General features: G+C 36.6%; 1 protein-coding gene across 6 annotated transcripts in view; it reads right to left on the reverse strand.

The window, feature by feature from the left end:
* Window positions 1–20,119, reverse strand: part of LOC110445852 (serine/arginine repetitive matrix protein 2-like) — a 213,613-nt gene that overhangs the window by 37,844 nt on the left and 155,650 nt on the right. For all 6 annotated transcript variants that reach the window (XM_021490675.1, XM_021490677.1, XM_021490672.1 and 3 more), the window contains one exon: window positions 7,171–7,272. In XM_021490675.1, the coding sequence (XP_021346350.1) occupies window positions 7,171–7,272 (102 nt within the window). The remainder of the gene's footprint in view (window positions 1–7,170; window positions 7,273–20,119) is intronic.

Genomic DNA, 20,119 nt, shown 5'->3' on the forward strand with positions numbered 1-20,119 from the left:
CCCCCCCCCCCCATACCATACATGTAATTATGGACACACAACCATAATGATATATTTTATCCTGAGCGTTGTGAGAGTAAATTGTCTCCAACACTTAACGTGTTTGAATATATCTTGTAGAACAAACCAGCTAGAACAACATTACCTCTTAGTTATAGTGCTATAATCAATGGACTATTGACATCAAATGCGGTTCAAATGGGCCTGGGTCTTAGAAAGCACCATGACTGGTCATTTTATGAAGAGTTCGAGAATATGAAGAAAATTCAATAGACAGACAACTGACAAAGAATGCTGGTGTTGAGAAAGGAGGAATGGAGAGGAGACAACTGACACGGTCATTGCTGACAGCCACCTACAGAGCTAGACACACCATCTGACCATCTCCACATATGTACGGGGTCTGAGGTGTGATTATTACAGTAATAGCAACCTGAAGCATCCAACCTAACCAACAGTTGGCGTAGATATATACAGTGAAGTTATTATTTACCTACACATTACTTTAACTCATTTCCCACTGGCCTATATTTCGAAACTTGACTTGCCCAGTCTTTGATTTGTTAAGGTTCAAATGTGACTTTAGGGGTGAATCTGTTAAGGATATAATTAGTAATATCAGGCTTGAACAGCCTTGTTTCTCTTTATTTGAACTCTTTGCTGACATAATGTTAAGACAACCTATTCAGTTTATGACTTCTCCTTAACAAATTAATACTTTCTTTTATGACGTCACAATTGCAACCAAATCCTTGATCCTCCTGCATATATAGCTACACTGCCAGGAATGGGATGTAATAGGATTTTATAGGACAGATGATGGACACATGCAATTACAGTCGAATCTGCTCAACCGACCATCTGCATTAAACAACCATCTGTTTTATGCGATCACTTTTCATTCCTCCTGACCGTTTTTACTATGTAATTTAACTGTTTTAAGCGACCATCTCATCTGTCCAACGCAACCAGGGACCACCCAATACTGACACCAAAATTACGTTTAACGACCACATTTGATACATTTCAGCGACCATGTTTGACGAATATATACCAAACAGTCGCTGAAATAGTTGTGTAACTCCAAATTTGCGACCGTCACAACATTTGACGAAGGGCTACTTAACGATCTTTTCACCAAGTTCAGTGAACAAGTTTTGCAACAACAATTTCCAAACTTACAATAAATTCATTGATGTGCAGAAACAAATAAAAATTCATTTTTCTTACTGTCAATATTGTTGATTTAGCAGTGAAAATAGGCCTACTGACTGATATTAATCGCAGTTGAGCAAAACAATTTTGATTGCACGGGTCTCCTGCTAGGTAACGTAACCTTTAACCCTACGATATCTTCCATCTGATTGGATGTAGTATACTGGCAGGTTTTCATTCAAATCACGGTAATTACCGAAAACTCAGTTGAGGTTGAGAACTTCAAAAAGTCTCTGGCAATCGTTTGTTCTGACTGAAATGAGAATTCTTCTCAAACACTCTTCGTTGTTTGTTTACTGTCATTATCATTACTCGACTATTGTTTAGTTATTCACCTGATCTGTTGAACGATGCTGTTTTAAACTATCCTTACATACATGTGTAAATGCGCACTTGGGGCGGTGGTCTGTTTACAGTTGTCTGAATAAGGGGTCATTTGGTTATAGTCGGTTGTGTAATTCTGTAAAAAATATTATCAAACTTTATTAAACGACCACTTTTATTAAACGACTATTTTTTTTCATTTCCCTTGGGTGGTCGCTTAATACAGATTCCACTGTACTTGCCTCTACGTCCATATCATTTAATATAACAATTTTTATCCAAAAATCACTCCCGTTGTCAGATTTGCAGCTAGCTAGGTATTTAAATTTCAGTTCAAGACGTTTCCAAAGATAGTCCGAGCTTATTTCAGTCTCTCTAATTGTTGTAGCCTGCATGACCACCTCAGGAAGACTGTTCCATATATCAACAGTTCTAGATCTGTAGCCAAATGAATGTTTCCTAAATTCTAATTTACAATGTTTTTTCTTTATTTTTGTGTATGCCCTCTTGTTCTAGATGTTTATGTTAATGGGAGGTCATACAGGCTACAACAGTTATACCTCCCATTCCTGGCAGTGTAGGAGGGTTAAGGATTTGGTTGTAATTTTGACGTATTAATTTGTTTTACTGACTTCATGCAGAAGTCATAGACTCGATCAGTTGTCTTAACAGTATATGTTAGCAAAGAGTTCAAATATAGAGAAACAAGACTGGTCACTGCCAGGAATGGGAGATATATTTTCTTCCTCATCGAATAGGGACTTACTACTTTATACTGCTCTCTCCCACACCTACACATATACAATATTATCCGACCCCTCTGATAAAATACAATGTGGGTAATTATTTAACAAAGCCCAATGCTCCCCATGGAAATATGACTCAGAGCCAGATATAGGTTTACTGGTCAGTAACTGGCAACAACTTGAATATTTGGGTGGGAAACTGTCTCCCAAGCCTGACAAAATCACAAGTCTAGTACCACATTTGTACCCTAAGAACTGGACAATCCTATTAGTGGGTATTAATATACTGTACTGAGATGTCAAAGACTGCTGCTGGTGTTACACACATCATCTGATGATCAGACTCGGCTGACTCATATACAAAAAATCCTTGAAAGCTACCTGCAAACATAATCTCTTTCTTAATGTCTTTTTGCAAGGAACCGTGTCCCTTTTCCAATATTGATACAAAAACAAAACAATGAAAACCCAATACCATGTAACTTTGATTTTCAAAAAGAGCTCTTGTCATTTGACATGGAAGTGTACAACAAGTCTTAATGTGTGAGAAAACCAGAGGGCAAGTAGCCAATACCTTTTCATGTCCAATCATAGAATTGAACCCTGGCTTCTTATGAAAAGCAAGTGCGATACCCACTAACATTACCGACTACTCAGACATCATATGCTTCTATGGGAAACACCTGTGATTTGTACTTTAACCTACCAGGTAATGATATTTGCCCCTATGGGAAAACACCTGTGATTTGTACTTTAACCTAATGATATTTGCCCCTATGGGAAAAATCTGTGATTTATATTTCATGCTTATGATACATACCCTATAAAAAACCACCTGTGGCTTGTACTTTAGCCTAATGATATATGCTCCTATGGGAAACACCTGTGATTTGTACTTTAGCCTAATGATATACAGTAAAACCCCCACTAACTTGAACTCGTAGGGTCCAGATCAATAGTTTGAGGAATACATGGTATTCGACAAAACCGAGGTTCGACCGACATCGTCATATTTTAATCAGGTGGGACTACAGACAGTATGAGCACTGTAAGTATCACTGATAGTAGATGATAGAAGGTTTTGAGTGGTCGGGGATAAATCAGAGTTTGAGGAATACTTGGTATTTGAGCAATGTCTGTTTGAGTAATCATAGGTTAATTTACAAAGAACATATATAAGAACACGGTCGGGACCAAGCAAACTATTCGAGGACTAGGGGGGTATCCCAGTTATGCGAGTTCGAGTAAGTTGGGTTTTACTGTATGCCCCTATGGGAAACACCCGTATGCTTAGCAAGAAAATTACAGCTATTAAAAGATTTGGAAGGGAAAATACTCCTACATTTAAATCACAGGTATAATGTGTAATGAAAAATACAACTTTAACTCTAAAACAGATCACAGGTGTAATATGTAAGGGAGCATATAACCTTAAGTCTAACAAAAATCACAGGTGTTATGAGTAAGGTAACATACAACCTTAACTCTAACACAAATAACAGTTATAATACCTTCATGGGAGGTAACTCCAAGAAAAAATCATGGAAATAATTTGTCAAATAGTACATACTATTAAAGGGAGATAACTCTAATACCAAACTCAATTTTATTCCTCTATCCAACGCTGTTTATTATCAATACTACCATTGAGATTAATTTGATCACAAAAAATCCATGACATATTTTTGAGACAGACTTAATTCAGCGAAAAATTGAAGTTGTAACCAAATTTGTTACATCTATTGAAAGTCAATAATGACGTAAGCTGTACATAATGTAAGCCGAGGCCCGTAGGAAGTACAAACACTCTACTTACAGCTGCATCCAGGTACAACATCACTGAAACATTAATCCTTTTATTTCCCGTTCTGTATACGCTGGGGTATACAAATAGGTTTTCTACGGTGAAGCATTATAATATTTTATGATCAAGGGAGATAATGCCACTAAAACGGATGCGAGACCGTCTGTCGTTTTTCTTAGATATCTAATGATACTTTTGCTGTGACGATCCCAAGAGAGAACATGAATGGATTGATAAGCTGTGAATTGGTCACTGGAGTACTGACGGAGGTCATCTCAAAATGGTACACATAAATGACCCTAATAAAGAGGAACTACCTCGTCACAGAAACAAGATTGGTGATAAATCGATTTCAGGTGAATTGGTAGTAAATAGATATAAATGGTACTTTCTTTGTTTACGATGATGAAGCTACACCAAAAACATGTGTCTTGTCTCAAACATCCGTCAGGTAACACATATAGTGCTACTATAGCTCAGATATCTAATCCTCAGGTAACACATATAGTGCTACTATAGCTCAGATGTCTAATCCCTCAGGTAACACACATAGTACTACTATAGCTCAGATATCTAATCCCTCAGGTAACACACATAGTGCTACTATAGCTCAGATGTCTAATCCCTCAGGTAACACATATAGTGCTACTATAGCCCAGATGTCTAATCCTCAGGTAACACATATAGTGCTACTATAACTCAGATGTCTAATCCCTCAGGTAACACACATAGTGCTACCATAGCTCAGATGTCTAATCCCTCAGGTAACACACATAGTACTACTATAGCTCAGATATCTAATACCTCAGGTAACACACATAGTGCTACTATAGCTCAGATGTCCAATCCCTCAGATAACACATATAGTGCTGTTATAGCTCAGATGTCTAATCCCTCAGGTAACACATATAGTGCTACTATAGCTCAGATATCTAATCCTCAGGTAACACATATAGTGCTACTATAGCTCAGATGTCTAATCCCTCAGATAACACATATAGTGCTGTTATAGCTCAGATGTCTAATCCCTCAGGTAACACATATAGTGCTGCTATTGCTCAGATGTCTAATCCCTCAGATAACACATATAGTGCTGCTATAGCTCAGATGTATAATCCCTCAGGTAACACATATAATGCTACTATAGCTCAGATTTCTAATCCCTCAGGTAACACATATAGTGCTGCTAGAGCTCAGATGTCTAATCCCTCAGGTAACACAAACAGTGCTACAATAGGTCAGATGTCTAATCCCTCAGGTAACACATATAGTGCTACTATCGCTCAGATGTCTAATCCCTCAGGTAACACATATAGTGCTGCTATTGCTCAGATGTCTAATCCCTCAGATAACACATATAGTGCTGTTATAGCTCAGATGTCTAATCCCTCAGGTAACACAAACAGTGCTACAATAGCTCAGATGTCTAATCCCTCAGGTAACACATATAATGCTACTATAGCTCAGATGTCTAATCCCTCAGGTAACACATACAGTGCTACTATAGCTCAGATGTCTAATCCCTCAGGTAACACAAACAGTGCTACTATAGCTCAGATGTCTAAATGAAAACATTTTATGTTTACCATTTTCCAGCTCAAAATTTAACCTTTGGTTTATATGTAGCCAGGTATGTGAATTCCCCCCCCCCCCCCCCATCAGTATGATATTAGGATTTTACAAAGAAATCTGGTTACATTTTATGCTTAAAACTGACTCTTACATGTAGTTTGTATTGCTTGTATTTGAGAGCTAAATCAATCAATTTTCAGAGCAGACAGATTAACCTTCATGATTCAAAAATAGTAATCAAGACTCGGACAACAAACTTTCAGAATTACTGACAGAATTTCCACCCTTGAGCTATGTTTCACTATTTTCACCACTTTGAGAAATCATGAAATCACACAGCATGTCATCCATCGTGTATACGTGGTTCCTACTCAACAATGTCTGGGTAGTTCTTGCAGCTCCTGCCTAAATGTTTGGACTAACAATTACCATTATTTTTTTCTTGACAGCCCATGTTTCTGCCACATTTCCCTCTACAAATAAGGCCTTCTCATTCAATTCAAAGTGTTGCTTTGTCCTATTCAACCTTGATAAAATGCATGTGTGATTCTGATTTACAATTACAGTACTGAAAACCATTAACGGAAAAATTATCGTTTTATGAAATATCTTAATTTAACTTAAAAAATTGTACAGGTGTAATTTAAACCTCGAAATTATAATGATTAAGCCTAATAATAACAAGCTTGCAGCTTTGAATCTTCATATTACTTATTTCAAAAAAATTCTATATAAAGAGTAGATTTTTTAAGGTCACACTAAAATGACTTTTAAGTGAACAATTTTCAATAGAATTGTTTAAGTAGGGCCAATTGTTGTGGAACGGTCATGATTAGACAATCACACTATCTAATACACTATAAATAATACGGATGCAATTCATGCATATGTTTAAAAATCTGCACATAAAAATTATCCTGGTTGTGTCGTTTTGGCGCATTAAAGCTTTCACATTTTAACTGACTAAATTAAAAAGGTTATAAAAAAAAATGAGACGGAAAAACAGACCAGTCTATCTGTAACTTTGCCAAATACATCTATAGAGTATTATGTAAACGTTTGTATTACATAGTAGTCTAGTGGTAGGACGCCGGGCTCGTGACCGAAGGGTTGCGGGTTCGAGTCACGGCACTGTATGTGTTGTATCATTGAGCTAGTTACTTTATCCCGCTTGTTCCAGTCTAATAAACTGTAAATGAGTACGTGGTTGGGCAGTGCTAGAATTGATGAATGCTTGCTGTGAGCGCCAAAATGGCAGCTTTGTCTGTATGCTCCCCAGGGAGTTGAGAAAGATGAAGGCTGGTTGCAAAGGTCCTATAACCACGGATAATAATTTGTGAACCGCTTAGAGATGACCTAAGAACTAGGTTGTGATAAAGCATTATATAAAAACCTCAAATTATTATCACTATTATTATTGTGTAATAAAGGGAGGTAATCATAAAATGCTATAAAAAGGGGAAGTAACTGTAGGTTAGTTATGTTATGTGGTGCTGTAGTTAGGCCTACCTGTCGCTGTCTAATGGGCTCGCAGATCTACTGTCAGAGCTTGAACTGGGTGAACGCCGGCGGCGCCGTTTCTTGGATCTTTTCTGGGAATGTGAAGACTCACTGCAGAGAAAATAAAAATCTTCTTGTATTAGTAACACAAAAAAGACAGTTATATGAACTTCCCATTCTGAAAATGCTGGCTTTAAACTTGATAACCCTTAATACATATGTAAAGATCGATAACGTTTCTAAGAAATAATTTAATTTCTGTGACATTAACAGAGAGGTATACAGAGGATGCAGACTTTTCAGGGTGAATAGCTGGAGTAAGGTATCCACTTACCCGGGTATTGAACAGACTGTAGCAAATGCTTTCTGTCTTTTTGTTTAAATCTCGTTTACTGTCAGAGAAACAGGATTCAAGTAGCACCAAATAGTATACACTGTTTGTTAATCCCCAAGTAATTTACACAGAAAAACAGGGCAGGATATCTTTCTCTGGTACTGATGATAAATTTATGGTCCGATACAGTTACAGTTTTCTATGTTTTCATCAAACCAGGGTGGAAACTCGGCTTGTTTTTGTTTTCCTTGGTGTATTATCTATTATCCACTAAACTATACAATATTCTTGGTCCCACATTAAAGCTAATACATTCATTCTGTCATAAAACATAGACAAGACTTTCAATCAGAAAAAAATATCAATTCAATTCCCTTCCTATGGAATAATAAAATAAATAAATGAATCTGTTACAAATTGGCCTTGAGAGTTCAGACTTAAAACTATTGGTGGCCTTGAGAGTTCAGACTTAAACTATTGGTGGCCTTGAGAGTTCAGACTTAAACTATTGGTGGCCTTGAAAGTTCAGACTTAAACTATTGGTGGCCTTGAAAGTTCAGACTTAAACTATTGGTGGCCTTGAGAGTTCAGACTTAAACAATTGGTGGCCTTGAGAGTAAAGACTTAAACAATTGGTGGCCTTGAAAGTTCAGACTTAAACTATTGGTGGCCTTGAAAGTTCAGACTTAAACTATTGGTGGCCTCAGTAGCTCTTCCATTGCTTCCATCAGTTTAGTATTCCAGTGACCTTGAGTAATGAAAAACTCACAAAATGAACCACATTCTTATTTAGAAAGAAAAATAAATAAAAAATAAAGTAGTTTAAGGGTTTTCCATGGACATTGCCTGACTGCAATAAATTATAGGCAACACCGACACTGTTGTTTCTTTGCATTCTTGTTTTATTAAAGCAGTAATGTTATTTGAACGCAGGCGTCTTACAACTCAAAACACGAAGGTTGAGAGTCTTTGTGGGTGGAATGAGCTTTAACGTTTAATGTTAAACCATTCAACTTACCTGAAGGTTAACTCTTCAAGGTTATGCACAGGGAATATAAAAATCCACGCTTGTTATAATATAAACTGTTAGGTCAGTCATTGTAGTATTTAACATCCGATTAAAATAGAAGTAAATTTTTCCCAATTTTCACAATGACTGATATTTCTATGACAACAGAAAAACCTACAAAGATCTAACTTTAGTGTTCTCAACTCCTCTCTCTATGGAATCATAAAAATAAATAAAAAATGTCCAACCAACTTTGAACTGGTGTACCTAACTATTACAAAACATTAAACACCCCAGGAGGCTTAAAAGCATTATCTTGTAAAAGATAATGACTTCTAATGCAATTTTATAGACTGAAATTACAATAGTGATGACGACAGCAACTTAAGTTCATGTTTGATTGAATAAAACATGATATATGTATCACATTTACATACATGACTGATATACAGCCAGCACCAACATAAAAACATAGTCACCCTATACTACACTGTCACCCTATAATACACTGACACCCTATAATACACAGTCACCCTATAATACACAGACACCCTATAATACACAGTCACCCTATACTACAAAGTCACCCTATATGGTAGGACGCCCCTATAATACACAGTCACCCTATACTACACTGTCACCCTATAATATACAGACACCCTATACTACACAGTCACCCTATACTACACAGTCACCTTATACTACACAGTCACCCTATACTACACTGTCACCCTATACTACATTGTCACCCTATACTACACTGTCACCCTATAAAATACAGACACCCTATAATACACAGACACCCTATACTACACAGTCACCCTATACTACACTGTCACCCTATAATATACAGACACCCTATACTACACAGACACCCTATACTACATTGTCACCCTATACTACACTGTCACCCTATAATACACTGTCACCCTATACTACAGTCACCCTATACTACACAGTCACCCTATACTACACTGTCACCCTATAATATACAGACACCCTATACTATATACAGAGCCATCTGCACAGTCCACCTATCACAATCAGACGTTGATAAAATTTCAGAAAATAGTAAAATAATACCTTTTAAAAAAATTCATTTTGAATACTAAAACAAAAATAAAACATCTAGTTTAATTAAATGTGTTATTACTCATGGCACAAAAATATGAGTTTATTCTTTGTAATTACTAGTAAAAAAATAAATGTGCAGCAATGAAATTTAATACACAATTAAGAGCTCGGATCGAAATGGAATTATCTTTCATCCTCTGCTATCAAAGTAGGTTTCCATTAGCTTTTTTCAAGGTCATACCAGCCTAGCTTTAAATACATGTCCTATTAAGGCCTATTTGATCATAATTATTGAATTAAAGTCAAATTAAATGTGATATATAGATCAAAGGAAAAGACCCAACACATTTTCACTATTGTAAATGTCTTGCATAGTTACTGATATAGAATGGTCAGTACACATGCACCCCGTATTATAAAGTACATTATAGTGATACAAACCTTTTCTCGCCTATTATATGCATCCTTTGAGAGAGCAAAATGAAATTATTTAGGAGGTTTATGGCTCAACATTGAATTTGATCATCAGAAATATGTCTAGATTCAAAACAAAATCATGATGTGTTAATAAAAATAGGACAAATACTCTTATCAACTACTTGGAGCTTTTTTTTACTTTGTATGTATTTGTAATATTGAAATCATATTAGGAACCCCTTTAACAAAAACTGTAACTTTGTGAATTGAAAACTATTTTATTAAAGCTTTATTCAAGTATTTCAGAGATGAACCCATATCTTGTGGAAATTAAAAAAACACCTCAAGAGATCCCAAGGAGATCTTGATGCCTACCATCGTACCATCTTCATAGGTTCAATGTAAAGATTGATGTTTTTTCTATAATCACTGGGATATAGTCATGTAACAGTAAATGGTCCTCAGTCCTCCTGGTAACTTTTGATTAAAGCTTCATATTGCTGTGTATGACAATGTTCTTTCAAAGTCAGGTTGTCATTTGGCCTATTTACTAGTTCAGTACGCAATAGGAAACAAGGGGAACCTTGTGAAATTAGGAAAGATCTGTCAAGTACTTCTTTGGAAATAGTGACAACAAACTATTATTGTCATAATCCAAGATTGCTGCCTGGTGACCATTCTTGTTTTTCTAATCGGCTTCAAAATGACACATACACCTAAGAATCTATGAAAATCAAAATACGGAATTTGATAAAGATCTGTCCAGTGTTTCTTGAGAAATAGTGATAACAAAATTGAACTGTCAAAATTCAAGATGGCCATCCTGCTTTACTCTTCAACCCCAAAAATCAATATGCATAAGTAAAAACCATGGGGAACCTACATGTGAATTTTCAAAAACTTCCCTCCAGTACTTTCGAAGAATTAGCACTAAATAAACTTTAACTTTCAAAATTAAAGATGGTCACCTTAGCTGTCAAGGTTTTCCTATCAGTCCCAAAATTTGATATGCATAACTAGGAACCACAAAAAAACTCATGTGAAATTTGAGAAAGATTCAGTACTTTCTGAGGAAAAGCACTAACAAAGTTTTATTCTAAAAATTCAAGATGGCCATTTTTGACATGTGTAACTGGGAACCATGTACAGTCATGCGAAATTTGAAACAGATCCCTCTAGTACTCTCTGAGTAATAGCGCTAACAAGACTTGTTTAAGGATTGATGGATGATGGACCACAGTCAAAGGGTGATTTGAATAGTCTACCATCTGTGGGATGAATAAAGATAAAAAAAAGGCCAAAAAACTAACAACAGTCTTCTGGGAGTAAAATTGTGAAGTAACCAGATTCAATTCAATGAACCCTGTATCACATTATAATCATTCCAACCAACTGTGCTACCTCATCAGCAGTATTTATAGCTCAAGCAAAATTAAGGGGAGAAAACTGTTTATATATAAATCTACTATGGAGTTCTCCAGAGTTTTGCCTGAAGCAGGACAGACATCCTTAAGCTGTATTATTGTTAATGCTAAATTTGATGTGAACAGTGTATTTGTGTGTTAATTAAAATGTACAGACTTCTATTCACTGACACTCTGATACATCTAAATGGCCAAGATAACTTCTTAATATCCTTTTTAATATTAGCATTGCTCAGTGAACTGGTCCGAAGTGTGTGTATCAGCTTTAAAGCAAGACAAGTCAGTATGATCAAATCTGTAGGATTTTTTTGTTTTGTTAGCCACTTCTTAATTCAGAATCGACTTGACACCTGTATGGTCATGCAAGTTTAATTTCCACAGCACATTGCACGCCATCAATCCGGGAATTAAAGAACACCTATCGATCACTTATGTCACTATCAGTATCATTGGAGTGCTGGAGGACAATAGCCTAACATAAAACCCACGGATACCGGAATTCATTCAGATTACTAGCAAAGATGACACGCAAACTACAAATTACTTTTTTTCTCCATAGCTTACGTTTTTGCTCAGATTGAAGAACTTTGCTGTAAATGATAGCGGATAAGAATAACAATGTGGTCTCTGAAACTTACACTAGGAATCAATCAAATAATGAAAATAGTTCCCATCTGGAATCGTGTGATAGAAATATATCATGCATGGTCTACACAATCAGCTGTGTGAACAGGATAAGATTACTATCTTTCTCTAGGCTTTTTTCACTGGAACAATGAAATGAATTATTTGTTATGTTTGAACAAACATCGTGTCTGTCCACCTCCGTTTGATTGGGGGAGAAGGTCCCCTGTGAGTTGGGGTAACATTTCACGCTGTATTCATGTGGGCTGATTTTTTTATAATATTTAGGAACTGTGCCAGAGTATTGACACTCCAAGATGTGCATCTGATATCCTCGTTGGGTTTATTTAACACTGGGGTTAATTAAGTCAAACTAGAAATTGGTGTGTTAATTAACACTTCCTCGTTGTAATCCCTCATGATTTACACCGCACAGGTGAGCTACGACCTGGCCAGACTAATCATCGATTGCTCCATATACCTGCACATTTAATGAAGGAAGTGTGATCCTGATCCTGCTGTCATGATTTAGTATTGGCACACAGGGCCAATAGTCCTGCAGCTACCAATACCACATTAAAATACATATTACATAGCAGCTCCCCATAAAACAAGTATATACCTTCTCTTAAGTTGATAAAAACTTTTAAATAAAAATGTCCAACTTCAACAAGAAATAAAGATTTAAAGCTTTATTCTTCTAAATTGATCTACAGTAAATGTAATAAGTCAGCTTTAATTGCTTGCGAACGTTATCAGATGTACCTTTAATCCTGCTTTAATTATTGCTCATTTCCTGCTCAGATGTTACATCAATACTATTTGATTTCCCACACCAATATACCAATGCTTCCTTCTTTACACACAATATCAATTTGATTGTAATTCTTTTTCAATTTCCCTTTTCAAATAAAATGTGTTATATCAATAAATGGGTCTACTGAGAGAGGGCAATCTTCTCTGCCTGATATCTATTTGTAGTCTGGATAACATGGACTCTTTAACACTACAGATAGAGGGCAATCTTCTCTGCTTGATATCTATTTGTAGTCTGGATCACATGGACTCTTTAACACTACAGATAGAGGGCGATCTTCTCTGCCTGCAAATATCTATTTCTAGTCTGGATCACATGGACACTTTAATAGAGGGCGATCTTCTCTGCCTGATATATATTTGTAGTCTGGATCACATGGACTCTTTTACACTAGAGATAGAGGGTGATCTTCTCTGCCTGATATCTATTTGTAGTCTGCATCACATGGACTCTTTAGAACTACAGATAGAGGACAATCTTCTCTGCCTTATATCTATTTGTAGCCTGGATCACAAAGACTCTTTAACACTACAGATAGAGGGCGATCTTCTCTGCCTGATATCTATTTGTAGTCTGGATCACATAGACTCTTTAACACTACAGATAGCGAGTGATCTTCTCTGCTTGCAAATATCTATTTGTAGTCTGGATCACATGGACTCTTTAACACTACATATAGAAGGAAATCTTCTCTGCCTGCAAATATATATTTGTAGTCTGGATCACACGGACTCTTTAACACTACAGATAGAGGACAATCTTCTCTGCCTGATATATATTTGTAGTCTGTATCACATGGACTCTTTAAGACTAGAGATAGAGGGCAATCTTTTCTACTTGATATATATTTGTAGTCTGTATCACATGGACTCTTTTACACTAGAGATAGAGGACAATTTTCTCTGCCTGATATATATTTGTAGTCTGTATCACATGGACTCTTTAAGACTAGAGATAGAGGGCGATCTTTTCTGCCTGATATCTATTTGTAGTCTGGATCACATAGACTCTTTAACACTACAGATAGAGGGCGATCTTCTCTGCCTGATATCTATTTGTAGTCTGGATCACATAGACTCTTTTACAGTACAGATTCGCTAACAACTATAATATGTATCCATTGGAAATAGATGTGGGTAGATCAAGCTCTTTCTACTGTCATGTTAATTAGAAATAAGCTTTTAAAACAAAATTTCTTGTGAAGATTGACATTTCTGTATTGATTTTTTTTATTTCCTTGTTTTTGTATTTAATTTGAATTTTGATCTAAAACAGTAATTATTTCAATGTTACAACTCAGGATAATAAATGGGCATTTTCTGATCTAGAATGTAGGATGGCCAACAATATGTATCTACAAAATAGGAACAGGACACCTGTAAGTTTACCACAAATAAATAGAAATGTAAATTTCGTGATTAAATAAAACATTTACAGCGGAAAATCTACATTTGACACAAAAACAATTATAACAAAAAGAATCAAATAAAAGTATATTTCTAGCCCTTGTACTGAATATATTTACTGGAGAAACTTAAACAATCCAGAATCTTCAGATAAACCAAACATAATTTTTCAGTTGATAGGGTTTGTTCCCAAGAAAAGTATCTTGATAGAGAGTTTTACACAACAAGGGGCCCATTGGGTCTGTATCACTCACCTGTTTTTCATTTATACACTGCTATCATCTATTGTCTAATTTATTCAACAAAATTAACATTGAGCTAAATAATTTACTCTTCACTTATAGATCTTTGTTTACTTATTTTACTCATGCAATTTTGAAAGTACATCATGATCAAATATTAGAACCTTGATGGTCCTTCACCCAGGCAGGATAAAGGCTGAATACAATAACTGTATAGGCCTGTTGGTCATTCAGAGGAAGTTGTTCAATAAATATGTACCCCGTGATCTTGAAAGTAGCTAGGTCAAAATAATCTATTCGAACATATTTGATAACCCTTTATCGAAGCATGCTTCAGGTCAAATATCATGACACAAAACTTTTGGTTCTTCAGAAAACGTTGTTTAAAGATAAAAGATTAATGCTCACTGAAAAATGGGCACCAAACCACAGCACAAACTAAATTGGCCTTTTCAGTTGTAGTTATTTACTTTATTTCTTGAGAAAATGTACAAAGAATGATAACAGATTACACAATAACAACATTAACACATGCAACAGTAACAACAAACAATCCATTTACTGAAATTCACAAATAAACCAAATAAGACAGAAATGATAGGATAGGATGTTTGAAACAAATCTAAAGTTACAGCTAATTGTAAACTGTTTATAACAAACATAGTAGTTTTAGACAATGATGGTAGACAAACATGGTAGTTTTCGACATTGATAGTATTTTCATGTCGAAGTTGATAGAAAGTTAGGTACTGGGTACCAATAATGTCCATATGAAGATTCTTCAAAACTTTATGGATGACAATTTTCAAATCCATATATTTCAAGTTTTTAGACAAAATACTTTGACTTCCCAAGATGGATGATGTAATAACAAGCCTCCCCTGTGACTTGACCAAACACTGCAACATTTGATATGTAGATAACAAAAAATGAAGAGCTGTAACAAAAGGTTATCAACCCTGAAATCTTCACTCATGGTATTGAGATACAATAAAACCGTTCCCTCTAAATCAGTGCCTCTTGTTCGGGTCAATGATCACAGGATAAAGTGTCCAGGGTATAAAGGTTTTGTCTTTCAAATTCCTAATGATTTTGATGCCATCATACTAATGACAGTACTACAGAATCATTGTGGCATCGTTTGTTCTCCAAGCAGATTCAAAAACAGCAAAAGTGCATTTGATAACTCATCTGGTACGTTAACACATGTCAAAAATGCTTCCTTCCATTTCGCCAAGACTCCGCAGGGGTTTGAAAGGTACAACTGAATATTGCGGCCGCCACATTACGCCAAAGATAATTTACCGCCTTACCAGCGCTTCCGCATTGGCAACTTAAAATCTAAAATGATAATAAAGGTGATGTGTACCTTAAGCTTGTTCCCTCATGCTGTTGACAATGTCGGCCAAGAGGTTAGTGATACACACTTGTGGTGTTTGAAACTCGTGGAGAAAGCATACGGGTTTGTTCCCTTGTGGTTTTCATATTTTTTGGTACAAATTCTCCAGTTGCCCAAACTTTCAAGATCAATCAGAGCCAAATGCTAAACACATTAAGCAGATTGCACTAACATTGTTTGTTTTTTTGAGGAGGATAATTGTCTTATTTTCCTTTAATGTTTCATGTCAGGTGAGGAAGTTAAAGTACAAAATTATACTTTAAGAGATTCTTTGAGTGTAATCTGACAGTGAGGGGAGGGTGCTATCACAAGGATTACAATACAAAAGTTCTGTAGAGACTGACAGAGAGGGCAGGGTGCTATCACAAGGATTAAAATATAAAAGTTTTGTAGAGACTCTGACAGAGAGGGCAGGGTGTTATCACCAGGGTTACAATACAAAAGTTCTGTAGAGACTGACAGAGAGGGCAGGGTGTTATCACCAGGGTTACAATACAAACGTTCTGTAGAGACATTATCACTCCCTCTTTGATACGATGATGTGTGTGTCCTGCTTTTTGTATGACCTATCCCAGATGTTTCTTCCCACACAATTTTGTTTAGGTGTCTGATAATCCAGATGTTGTTTTTTCTTTGTTTTCGTGTCTCATTTGTCCAGTTTGTTGTTTTTTGGTAGATACAACATGTATATGTATTTCAATTATTTTGTTTTGGACCACTGTAGCTGCCTCTTTTAAAACAATTTTGCCCATAATTGCATTGTTCTTAATAAAATATGACAGGAGAGACTAATGGTTCTGCATAAATTTTATAATTGGAGGTATATTTGATTAATTTCAAAGATTCTGTACCCCGAGATACTTAGTTCCATATTGTATAAGGACAGTCTTTGAGAAATTGGGTCACAGGTACAACTAATGTTTGGGGGTTAGAAAATCACCACTTGGATAGAGGTAACGCTACTTTTTACCCTAATCAGGACAGTACCAGCAGTTTCTGATTTTCAAGTGTGCTGCTCTATTAACTGAGATAAAAAATAAAATCCTCTCTGATGCAAAGCTGCAGGCAAACATGATCATATCATGTATGTACAATTAAAATCTGCCTCACTATTTTGCCCCCTGTAATGTGGTGCAACCTGAAAGCCACTTCGACCCCGAGCTTGAATATCTCCCTGTCACTACATGGAGGGCCAGACACTGTAAACAGAATGATGTGATACTTCCCAGGGACCTAGCCCTGACTTCACAGTTTGACGTTCTACCCTTTGGTCTAAAGGGAAAGTCCATCCAGCATGAACCAAGAAGGTGACTGATGTACATCAAATATATCTCCCTGAACATGGCATTGTGACACATTATCAGGCAGAGCAAATTGTAATTACAGATTAATGGTTCAACTGTTTCCTGTTTTATCAAAACCCTTTGACGAATAGTCACGACTGCAAAACGATCAATCCAATTGTAATACCAAACATGAGCAGGTCAGACTATTTATCAGTCTCGTCTAAAAAAACAATTTCATGTTCAGGGAAGTTGACAGCTTGATTAAATTCTAAGGATTTCTCATCATTGTAAAGACTGGAAAAAAACCGAGGACAGTTTATAGTGGTGAAAGCCTTGTCCCTCCTGACAAAGCTGATCGCAGTCTGGTCCCCCTGATACAGCTGATCGCAGTCTAGTCCCACCCCACTGCGTGTGGTGAAAATCAAGTAACAGTTATTATTGAAGGAAAACTAAAAACAAGACAAACTTTCAACATTAAAGTGTGTCACCTACTCCAAGCTGCATTTAACAAAATGCCCCTAAATGTAGCCAAACAGGTCTGCTTCTATTTCTAGAGAAATTAGCGGACAAAAATATAGCATATATAGGCAGAGGGCTGTAAACTTGTCAGTTATTGGTGTAGCTTTCTGCTGTGACGTCAGACTAAAGTCCTACAGAGAATTCTACGACAAGTTAAACAATTACGTCTTGCACAAGTTATTGGGGGAAATCCAGTAGTGTTCTTAATCTCTCAGCTGCCTGTTTCCTTTACTGAGTGACACGGTGAGTGTTTGAGTTTGATGTGGTAATTATTTTGTCTTCTCAAGTGTTGGAACTCACTCTCACACTTAACAGTAGTACTATCTCCTCTAGTGTGGTACTTATTCCAGTACTGTTAATGGTAGTACACTATCTCCTCTAGTGTGGTACTTACTCGGGTACTGTTAAAGGTAGAACACTATCTCCTCTAGTGTGGTACTTACTCCGGTACTGTTAATGGTGGTACTATCTCCTCTAGTGTTGTACTTACTCCAGTACTGTTAATGGTGGTACACTATCTCCTCTAGTGTGGTACTTACTCCGGTACTGTTAATGGTGGTACTATCTCCTCTAGTGTGGTACTTACTCCAGTACTGTTAATGGTAGTACTATCTCCTCTAGTGTGGTACTAACTCTAGTACTGTTAATGGTAGAACACTATCTCCTCTAGTGAGGTACTTACTCCGGTACTGTTAATGGTAGTACACTGTCTCCTCTAGTGTGGTACTTACTCCAGTACTGTTAATGGTGGTACTATCTCCTCTAGTGTGGTACTAACTCTAGTACTGTTAATGGTAGTACACTATCTCCTCTAGTGTGGTACTTACTCGGGTACTGTTAAAGGTAGAACACTATCTCCTCTAGTGTGGTACTTACTCCGGTACTGTTAATGGTGGTACTATCTCCTCTAGGGTGGTACTTACTCCAGTACTGTTAATGGTAGTACTATCTCCTCTAGTGTGGTACTTACTCCGGTACTGTTAATGGTGGTACTATCTCCTCTAGGGTGGTACTTACTCCAGTACTGTTAATGGTAGTACTATCTCCTCTAGTGTGGTACTTACTCCGGTACTGTTAATGGTTGTACTATCTCCTCTAGTGTGGTACTAACTCTAGTACTGTTAATGGTAGTACACTATCTCCTCTAGTGTGGTACTTACTCCGGTACTGTTAATGGTAGTACACTGTCTCCTCTAGTGTGGTACTTACTCCAGTCCTGTTAATGGTAGTACACTATCTCCTCTAGTGTGGTACTTACTCCGGTACTGTTGATGGTAGTACACTATCTCCTCTAGTGTGGTACTAACTCCAGTACTGTTAAAGGTAGTACACTATCTCCTCCAGTGTGGTACTTACTCCAGTACTGTTAATGGTGGTACACTATCTCCTCCAGTGTGGTACTTACTCCAGTACTGTTAATGGTGGTACACTATCTCCTCCAGTGTGGTACTTACTCCAGTACTGTTAATGGTGGTACACTATCTCCTCCAGTGTGGTACTTACTCCAGTACTGTTAATGGTGGTACTATCTCCTCTAGTGTGGTACTTACTCTGGTACTGTTAATGGTAGTACTATCTCCTCTAGGAGGGTACTTACTCCAGTACTGTTAATGGTAGTACACTATCTCCTCCAGTGTGGTACTTACTCCAGTACTGTTAATGGTAGTACACTATATCTCCTCTAGTGTGGTACTTACTCCAGTACTGTTAATGGTAGTACTATCTCCTCTAGTGTGGTACTAATTCCAGTACTGTTAATGGTGGTACTATCTCCTCTAGTGTGGTACTAACTCCAGTACTGTTAAAGGTAGTACACTATCTCCTCTAGTGTGGTACTTACTCCAGTACTGTTAAAGGTAGTACTATCTCCTCTAGTGTGGTTTTTACTCCGGTACTGTTAATGGTAGTACTATCTCCTCTAGTGTGGTACTTACTCCGGGACTGTTAACAGTAATACTATCTCCTTTAGTTTAGTACTTACTCTGGCACTTGTAACGGTATAAATCATTCCTCCAGTATATAAATATAATTCAGACCCAAAGTGTTTTGTACTCAATTCGGCACTGTTCACATAACATGACTACCTAAATGATGTGAGGCTAACCACAACACAAAAAGTAAAAGATTGGACAAAAATTATACATGATTGAAGAAGTATGCAAAAGTATATAAGAAGAACACAGTAAATGATATCACCCACCAAGAAAATTTGAAAAGAGCAAGAGTCTAACAATGTTCTACTATTTCACCAAAAACAAAAGGAAATGCAGGTGAAGTGGTATGTCAAATAAAAATGTCCTACCAAACTAGCCAGGAATTACAAAACAAAACAATTATCTGTCACACAAATTATTTTTTAAACATTTGTTTCAATCCATGAAAAAGGTAAATATTTGATTGTAAAAAC

This window comes from Mizuhopecten yessoensis, unplaced genomic scaffold (genome assembly GCF_002113885.1).
Source record: "Mizuhopecten yessoensis strain PY_sf001 unplaced genomic scaffold, ASM211388v2 scaffold2383, whole genome shotgun sequence".
In the NCBI taxonomy this organism is placed as follows: domain Eukaryota; kingdom Metazoa; phylum Mollusca; class Bivalvia; order Pectinida; family Pectinidae; genus Mizuhopecten; species Mizuhopecten yessoensis.